At 53.2% G+C, this 9,598-nt stretch overlaps 1 protein-coding gene across 1 annotated transcript in view; it reads right to left on the minus strand.

The window, feature by feature from the left end:
• Npas1 (neuronal PAS domain protein 1) overlaps nucleotides 1-9,598 on the minus strand; it is a 20,567-nt gene that overhangs the window by 852 nt on the left and 10,117 nt on the right. The window contains exons 3-10 of the mRNA XM_029479073.1: nucleotides 8,845-8,918; nucleotides 8,591-8,680; nucleotides 6,784-6,952; nucleotides 5,668-5,783; nucleotides 5,300-5,457; nucleotides 4,849-4,955; nucleotides 4,326-4,473; nucleotides 2,774-2,868 (exon numbers count right to left, since the gene is read on the minus strand). Of these exons, the coding sequence (XP_029334933.1) occupies nucleotides 2,774-2,868; nucleotides 4,326-4,473; nucleotides 4,849-4,955; nucleotides 5,300-5,457; nucleotides 5,668-5,783; nucleotides 6,784-6,952; nucleotides 8,591-8,680; nucleotides 8,845-8,918 (957 nt within the window). The remainder of the gene's footprint in view (nucleotides 1-2,773; nucleotides 2,869-4,325; nucleotides 4,474-4,848; nucleotides 4,956-5,299; nucleotides 5,458-5,667; nucleotides 5,784-6,783; nucleotides 6,953-8,590; nucleotides 8,681-8,844; nucleotides 8,919-9,598) is intronic.

A 9,598-nucleotide genomic window follows, 5' to 3' on the forward strand; every position in this document is an offset into this window, starting at 1 on the left:
ATTCTAGGCAGGGGCTCTACCACTGAGCCACGCCCCCAGCCCCTCCCTGGGGGATTCTAGGCAGGGGCTCTACCACTGAGCCACGCCCCCAGCCCCTCACTGGGGGATTCTAGGCAGGGGCTCTACCACTGAGCCACGCCCCCAGCTCCTCACTGGGGGATTCTAGGTAGGGGCTCTCCCACTGAGCCTCGCCCCCCAGCCCCTCACTGGGGGATTCTAGGCAGGGGCTCTCCCACTGAGCCACGCCCCCAGTCCCTTAGTGATGGATTCTCCTCAGGTCTACTGGTGAGCCAGATTCTAAGCCTTCTTTTGACTTTCTATGTGTGGATGAGGGTATGGAGGTGAACATCAACACTAGTGCTCTTCCTCCATCGCTATCATCATCATCATTATTACTACCCTGTTGTGTGTATACGATGGAGGTGTACATGCCGCCATGAAGGTGTGCACCAGGTCAGAGGACAGCTTTGCTGAGTCGGGTTTCTATTTCTATCTTCATTGGGACTCTGAGGATCAAACTCAGGTCATCAGGTTTGGATTGTTATCCACTGAGCCATCTCTACGGTCGCATTTGTGTGTGAGTGTGGGTGCACAGGCCCCATGATATACATGTGGGGGGTCACAGGGCAAGGCATTTCTACCTGATGAACCATCTCACTGGATTATTGTCCTTCGAGACAGAGACACTTACTGAACCTAGAACTCACACATTTCTGGCTAGGCTGGCTGGCCAGCAGACTCCTGGGATCTACATGTGTCTGTCCCCTCAACACTGAGGTCACCCAGGTGAGTGCTGGAGATCCAAGCACAGGTCTTTTGTTTGCTTGGATTTTGTTTTTGTTTTCCACACAGGGTTTCTCTGTGTAACCCTGGCTGCCTTGGAACTCACTCTGTGGGTCAGGCTAGCCTGGAGCTCGCAGAGGTCTGCCTGCCTCTGCCTCCCAAGTCCTGGGATGAAAGATGGGTGCATACCACCACCCGGCCCACACTCAGGATTTTATGCATGCACAGCAAGCCCTGTATTCACGGGGTCACCTCCCCAGGCCCTTTTACTCTTTGAGACATGGTCTTGCTAACTTGTCCAGGCTAACATTGGCATCTCCCTGTCTCAGCCTCCCCAGTAGCTGGGATTAAAGCCCTTCATTACCACACCAGCCTCAAAGGAGGCTTCTGAAGGAATGTGTGTCCCCAGCCCTTGCTCTTCAAGTGTAGGCACAGTGGGGTAGGTCTGCAGTTCCCAAGCCCCAGTGATTCTCCCTCCCCCCGCCTCCACCCCCCAGGCACAGAGTAGGCACATTCCCACAGCACAGCTAAGACCCATCCAGCCCTGATATTGCCAGTAAAGCCTAGGCTGAGAAGGCCCAGCTAGACCTCTATAGATGATGGAACCCTCCAGCATGCCCTCCTACAGCAATAGAACTTTGATGGTACTGGACATATCTCATCTGTATTATCCTGAGAGACAGCCACTGGCCACATATTTTGCCAGTGGCTATTTGAAATATGGTGGATAAATTTGAGGATGAAGATGTTTAATTTTGGAGTAGGATGAAGGTTCCCCCTCCCTCCCCCAAGACAAGGTCTCACAATGTAGTTCTGGCTGGCCTGGAGCTCACTCTGTAGACAAGGCTGACCTCGAACTCAGAGATCTGCCTGCCGCTGCCTCCCAACTGCTTTGATTAAAGGTGTGCACCATCATGACCTGCCTGATTGTGTTGTTTTGGAGGTAAGGTCTCACTCTGTAGCTCTCCTAGTCTAGAACTCATTATGCAGACCAGGCTGGCTTCGAACTTACAGAGACCCTTCTGCCTCTGAGTGGTGGGGATAAGGGCTTGTCCTTGAGGTGCTGCTCCCCACCCCAGCTGGTTTTAATTGTTTAGATTCCTCTCATGTGTTTCAGTGCTTTGCCTGCATGTGTCTGTACACTGTGTGCATGCCTGTTGCCTCTGGAGGCCAGGAGAGAGAGAGAGAGAGAGAGAGCATTAGATCCACTGGAACTGGAGTCACATGGTTGTGCATCACCATGTGGGTGCTGGGAACATAACCCCAGTCCTCTGCAAGAGCAGTCAGTACTCTTTATCACTTCCTGGCCCTGTTTCGAATTATTTAATGTGGATATGTGTCTTGTCTACAAGTATGTCTATGTGTCACATGAAGGCCTGGTGCCTACAGAAGCCAGAAGAGGGCATCAGGTCCCTGAGAACTGGAAATAATGGTGGCTCTGAGCCCTGTGGGTGCCAAGAATGAAACCTGAATCCTCTGCAAGAACAAGTGCCCTCAGCCAGGGACTCTTTTTTTTTTTTTCCCCTTGAGATGGGGTTTGTGTAGCCCTGGCTGTCCTGGAACTCACTCTGTAGACCAAGCTAACCTAGAAGTCACAGAAATCCTCCTGCCTCTGCCTCCATGGTGCTGGGACTAAAGGTGTGTGCCACCACTGCCCGGTTCCACTTTACATTTTGAGACAGGGTCTCTAAATCAACATCGAGCTTGCCAATTCAGCCTCGGGACTCCTCCTGTCTCCACCTCCCGACACTGGGATTACAAATGTGTGTCTCACACCTGGCTTTTCTTTATGAGGGTATACCCAAGTCCTTAAGCTTTCCTGGCAAGCACTTTACCCACTGAGTCATCTTCCCAGCCCGAAGGACAGTTAACTCCAGCTGTTAATATAAACAGCCACATGTGTTGAATGGCTTCCACAATGGGTTGTCCCACTGTAGGGCTCTACACCTCAGTCTTTTCTGGGTGTAGACATTGGAATAGGTTAGTTTACCTGTGGGCTCTGGGCCTGGCCTGGATGGCTCCTCCTGAGACACAATAGCTGGAAGCTGGAAGGCATCCAGGGGTGTTTGACTACCTTCAGCATTGCTGGGGACAAGATGATGGAACTGAAAACCAGGGGTCTTGGGACAGCAGTGAGTACAGACATTTTCCAGTATGGAACTTGTGGATACTACCCCACAGTATTAAAAACTTTCTATCAGACCTATAAACTCCTAGTTGGACACACACACACACACACACACACCCCTTGAATTAAACCCAAGAGCCTCCTATGTGCTCTACCACTGAGCCACGCCCCCAGCCCCTCACTGGGGGATTCTAGGCAGGGGCTCTACCACTGAGCCACGCCCCCAGCCCCTCACTGGGGGATTCTAGGCAAGGGCTCTACCACTGAGCCACNCCCCCAGCCCCTCACTGGGGGATTCTAGGCAGGGCTCCACCACTGAGCCACGCCCCCAGCCCCTCACTGGGAGATCCTAGGCAGGAGCTCTACCACTGAGCCACACCCTCAGCCTCTCACTGGGGGATTCTAGGCAGAGGCTCTACCACTGAGCCACACCCTCAGCCTCTCACTGGGGGATTCTAGGCAGGGGCTCTACCATTGAGCCACGCCCCCAGCCCATCACTGGGGGATTCTAGGCAGGGGCTCTACCACTGAGCATTCCTGATTGAGACAGAGTCTCCCGGGGTTTCCCAAGGTGGCCTCCTGCCTCAGTCTTTCCACTGGTTGGGACCAAGAGGACCAGACCCAGTTCCAAATATATCCTCATCTGAGTTCTCCCTGCTGTGGCAAACCTGAGCCACTGTCAGCCACCTCGTGTTGCCTGGACATCTCTAAGCATGTCATGGTTATTTGTGTCTCTCCTATCTAAATCACCTGCTCCCTTCTAGGGCCCAAATCAAATCAGCTCAGCAAAGGGGCAAATGGCACCCCTCTTCTCTTTTCTCCCCGTGCATCTCTTAAACCATGCTGCAGCCTCCCCTTGTTCTCCAGTCCCTATTATTTCCTAGTCAACTCTCAGCAGAAAGAAAAATATTTCCAAAAGTGCAGAATTGTGATCCCCTCCAGACATAAAGCCTTCAATAGTTCTCCAGTGATCACGAGATAAAATATCCTGCTGCCATTTACAGCCTCCCCTGTCCCCAACTCTGTGCTCCAGCCCCAATCGCTCTGCTCTTCCCTGGGCTTCTCAGGCTGTAGACCTGAGGCTCATCCGTTCTGTGCCCTCTGCTCACAATACGTGTATGTTTTGCACCACGCTCCCTGTATAGAGTCTGCTGTGGCTCCCCAGTGCCCTGGAGTCCAATTCACACCTTCAGCCCGAAGCACACCACACAAGCGTTCCTGCCCTGCCCACATCACAGATGTGTCTCCTCCCAACAGTGATTCCTCTCCGTGTCACCAAGTGAGGCCATTCCATACCTAGGCCTCCTAGGTTCTTTCCCCTTCGCGTCTACAGAGCCAGCCCTCCCTTAAGGGCCCTGGCTGGGATGGGGAGCAGCTGCCGGGGATGCTGGGATGGCAATGGGCCACCTCTCACCTGAGCACGTGACTGACCCACAGCACGTGATGCTCCCCAGTGCTCTTCCCGTTCCCGGCCACAGTGGCTACAGACTGCAGCCACACGAAGCCCCCCGCACGCTGCAGCCAACGGTAGTAACCAGTCACCACCTGCCCTTTGTCCAGCACTGGTCCATCCCAGGGGAGCAGAGAGCCCAGAGGGGTGGGGAGGGTCAAGGCAGGTGAGCAGGAGACAGGCAGAGGCAGTGAGAGTGGGGAGAATGGAGAAAGAGAGAGAAAGGCACAGAGGTAGTCAGAGACCCAGAGGCACCCCAGCATCGGTCAGAGACCCCTCTTACCCCGCTTACTGACCCTATCCCCCACCCCCAGCCACTGCTCAGCCTCTTTGTTGCTTTTCTGTTCCAAACAGCTCCCAGAAGCTGCAGTGCAACCAGAGACTCTGGTTATCCCTGAAGAAGGACTTCCAGGGAACAGGGAAGCAGGGTCATTCGTGGTTTTGTGGTGGAAGGTGGATGGGGAGAGGGTACAGAAGTGTGCCTCACGGTCCAGATGGCTTTGGCGGATCCTGGTTGCATCCTGTCCATGAACAAACTGGTAGCAGCTGCGTCCCACAAGCTCTGAGGGCCCCATGTCCATATGGTCGCTAACTCTGGAGGACACAGGAAAGAAAGGGAAAAGGAGTTGGGAGACATTGGGTGACTGGAGACAGCAGAGCTGGCTTCAGCGTTCGCCAGGATCCACACCCTTGCAGCACCTCAGTTTCCTTGTGTAAAATGGGCATAGGTGAAGAAAAGGGGGCCCGAAAAAGAAATGGGCAAGCCTCGTCAGGGAGCCAGGGCCACCCTCACATCTCCCAGGCACTTTTGCCTTCTCCCTTGTCCTCTCTCCTCCCAACTCCCCACGGCCCCTGACTGAAAGGCCCAGGATTGACTGGTCCCCACATATCCCCAGGTCCCCTTGGACCCACCTTCCCTCCCGCCCCTACCCTGGTACCTGCTCTCACAAGCAAGGATGGTGAGGCCCAGGCTGAGGCGGAAGACAATCGTGTGTCCGTGCAAAGGCAGCTCAGCCAGTGGGGCCGGGGGCAGCGTGTGTCCAAGGGCTACGAGACCCAGGGCTCGGGCCCTCAGGCGCCCCGTCACATGAATGACCTGTGGAAGGTGGAGGTGGCTGGGGAGGTGCCAGGTGGGACTGCTGAGGCAGGAGGACCACAGCCAAGTCAAAGCTTCCCCCAGTTCCACCTGACACCCACAGATCCCTTGGCCCTGGGAAGGCTTTGAGTGTTTCCCAGTTTCTGTTCTCAGTACCTTGTATCCGGGATATAGCTGGCGCACAGGGGGAAAGAGACAGCTCATACCCACCTTGTACCCTGAAGCTTTGACATTCAGGCCCCTCTTGGTGAGGGTGGACTTCATGCGGACAAAGAAGGACCGCTCTTGGGCTCGGAAGGCAGGGGATGCCTCGGTGGGGCTGGCTTCTGAGGCAGAACAAGAGGGCGCTGTCATAGTTTTCCAGAACCAGCCTCAGTGTGGCTGCTCCAGACACTCAGATGCATCTAATGGTCGCACAGGTACACTGATAAAATAATCTCCCATTGTGGGACAGCCAGGTCCAAGGTTAGATGAGCCCCTCTTTCCTGCTCAGAAGCCATCTCTCAGTTCTGCCCCCCGGGCATCCGCTGGCATCAGTCTGACCCAGGCTGGAGCAGCCACCTGTGACCCACAGAGGACAGGCTAGAACTGTTGTGACAGCCAGGGCCCCTATCACAGACCAGAAGTATAAACGAAAGGAAGCTGTGCTGTGGTGGCACGTGCCTTTACCTCAGCACACAGAGGCAGAGGCAGAGGCAGGAGGAGTTCAAAGCCAGCCTGGTCTACAGAGTGAGCTCTAGGACAGCCAGGGCACTTATACAGAGACATCCTGTCTCAAACAAACAAACACTAAAAAACAAAACAAAACAAAAAAGCCCCAAACAATCAACAAAAAGAACCGGATCCTGAAAGTTAAACACTCACCACATATACACACACACACACACACACAACTAAAAATATGGAACAGCTGGGTGACTTGGGGCAAGTAACTTGATCTCTCTGAGCGTGCCTGGACTTGGGGGCCATCCCTCGTGGCTTGTGGTTTGAAGTTAGGGCCCAATGAAAAATTAAAGGCACAGTGGAATGTAAAAAAAAAAAAAAAAAAAAAAAGTTCTCAGTCTTATTCCCACTTCCTTGTAGCAGCTCAAATGTTGGTGTATTTTGGCCACTCTGGGGAACCAGGCAAGTTTAGACACCCTAGTGCCTTAAGTTGGCTTGACTCATTGTGGGTTTTTTGTTTTGGGTTGTTGTTGCTTTGGTTTGGGTTGTTGTTGTTGTGTTTGTTTGTTTTACAAAACCTTGTTTTGTAGCATGTTAAACACAAAAACCAGGATCTACCCTCAGGCTTCATTCACTGGCAAGGAGGGGATTCCTGGAAATTACCAATCTCGGGGGTGTCCACCAGCGAGGAGGAAGACGATGAGGAAGAGGAGGACACGGAAGGTGGTGTAGGGGGGCCGATGCTTGCAGCCCGCAATCCAAGTTGCTCTAGGACCTCCGAGTGGTCCCCAGGATGGATGTAGTCGAAGACGCTGCTGCCCGTCAGCTCCACCTGCCGGTGATGGAGAGGAATGCAGGAGCCGTGTGAGCGCCATAGCTGAGGCTGGGTTTAGCTTAGGGTCTGCTCGCCCAACCTTCAAGTGCACTTCACACCTGGCTTGTGTTTTTCTTAGATGTTTCCTGCTTTTTTGAATTAAGGAGGGATCGGCTTTTGTTTGTTTGTTTGTTTTGAGGCAGGGTCTCACTTTTTTTTTTGGGGGGGGGCGGGGTTTGAGACAGGGTTTCTCTGTAGCCCTGGCTGTCCTGGAACTCACTTTTTAGACCAGGTTGGCCTTGAACTCTCCCAAGTGCTGGGATTAAAGGCGTGCGCTCCTACGCCCGGCCTCACTTTTTTTTTTCAAGATTTATTTATTATTTTATCTAAGTACACTGTAGCTGACTTCAGACACACCAGAAGAGGGCGTCAGATCTCATTACCGATGGTTGTGAGCCACCATGTGGTTGCTGGGATTTGAACTCAGGACCTTTGGAAGAGCACCTGCTCTTAACCACTGAGCCATCTCTCCAGCCCAGGGTCTCACTTTTATAGCTCTGGCTTCAAACTTATTAATCTGCCTGCCTGTACCTCCTGAAATTCTGGACTAAAGGCATGTGCTGCAACATCTGGCCCTCTTTGGTTTTTTTCTTTTTTTAGACAGAGGTTTGCTAGGTAGCTCAGGCTGCCCTCAGACCCCCAGACTCGGCCTCCCAAGTGCTGGAAATCAAGCCTGGCAGTTGTCAGCTCTTTAATGAGTTAGGGCCTTGGAGATTGGCCTCTCAGATCTCACATGGATCCCATGTCAGGCCCCTTCAGTACAGCCTCTAGCTTTCTGTTCTGATCATGCTCTGATTTCACAGGGAGCCTCTGACCTTCAAGCCCCATTTAAAACTCTCCTGGAAGCTGCATACCCAACTATGGAAATTCTTACTCAGAAACCTGCCGTGCCTTCTTCTACTGTCCCTCTGCTTGGAGTGGGTGACCTGTCTCCCTCCAACCTTCATCCCCCCTGTGGTCCTCACCCTCATCCCCCCACCCTACCCACACAACCACCTTATCCACCCTACTTTGTCATCTACACATTCAAGTCCCCTCCTTTGGGGTAGTGTTAGTTTTTGAGACAGTCTCATATAGCCTAGGCTGGCCTGAAACTTCTGGTCCTCCTGCCTCCACCTCTGCAGTGCTGGAGTTTAATGTAAGGTTTATACCTCACCGCCATGCCCAGTTTATGCAAGGAACCCAGGGCTTTCTGAACACTAGGCAAGCATTCTATGAACCAAGCTACAATCCTGCCCCAGACACAATGGATTGGAGTCCCAGGACCTCCAGAATGGTACGTACACAAGTGGCATACCGCTGATTCACACCGTCACTGAGCTCAGCCCCTCCCTGGGGGATTCTAGGCGAGCACACATGGCTGTAGAACTACATCTCTAGACCAAATTTTAATTTTGAAATGAGGTCTTGCTAAGTCTCCTTGGCTGGCTTTGAACTTGTGGTCCTGCTTGAGTCCTCCAGCATATGTCGGGCTGCTTTGTGGGGTTCCAAGGAAGGTTGTCTGTTTTTCACGTTGTGCTTAGTGATACCAGAAGAGAGTAAGGGCATGCATAGGTCAAGCGGTAAAGATAGCTGCCTACTGCAGGGAAGACTTACCTGTGAGAGACCCAGGTAGATGGACACTGTCTCTGAGATGTAGAGAAATTTCCCTTCCTGGTTCAAAGCGAACACGAAGCCATCCAAGGACTAGAGTTGAGACAAACAGAGCGGGTGTAGGAAGGGAACAACCAGGGGACCCTTAGTCCTGTCCAGTTCTCCACAGGGAACTGACGCAGGAAAAATAGTGCTATTCCCAGATGCTACCACCAGGTGGCAGCACAAAGCAGCAGGCTAGGAAGGGAGGCGCTCACCTGTAGGATGTGTCCACCTAGGTGTTGCTCGAAGACTTCAGAGACTAGAGCCACAGGGCCTCGGCGGCCTGGGGCTGGGGACAGAAGGAGGAGGAGGACAGTCAGGGCCCCTTGGTCTGACTCACTGCTCTGGGCAGCCCTTAGGGGCCCAGTCAGTCTTAAACTCCCAGCCAGCCACCATAGAGAACCAGTTCACAGGATGGTTGTTCCCTAGGGGACAGAGAGACCAAGACTGAGTGACAGACATTGAAAAGAGGGATTTGTCCACTCCCTCATTCTTTTGCACACCAAAACCAAAAAGTTTTGAATACTTCTGTTCACAGGTCCTATACCGTACAGGCAGTGCTAGTGACGGGAAGAGCGCAGACTGTCCTGACTGGGCACCGAAGCCCGGTCCAATGAATAGCCCAAGGCTGAGGCTGACCTGGTGGTGAAGGCCTGTAACTCCAACTACTTGGCAGGCAAGGCAGGAGAATCAATGACTAAAGGCTTGCCTGGGGTACAATAACAAACGAGTTCCTATCTCAAAAGTTAAAAAGAGGGCTGGTAACATAGATCAGTGATGAAGCATCTGCCTAGAATCCCCCAGGGAGGGGCTGGGGGCGTGGCTCAGTGGTAGAGCCCCTGCCTAGAATCCCCCAGTGAGGGGCTGGGGGCGTGGCTCAGTGGTAGAGCCCCTGCCTAGAATCCCCCAGTGAGGGGCTGGGGGCGTGGCTCAGTGGTAGAGCCCTGCCTAGGATCCCCCAGTGAGGGG

This window comes from Mus caroli, chromosome 7, assembly GCF_900094665.2.
Source record: "Mus caroli chromosome 7, CAROLI_EIJ_v1.1, whole genome shotgun sequence".
In the NCBI taxonomy this organism is placed as follows: Eukaryota; Metazoa; Chordata; class Mammalia; order Rodentia; family Muridae; genus Mus; species Mus caroli.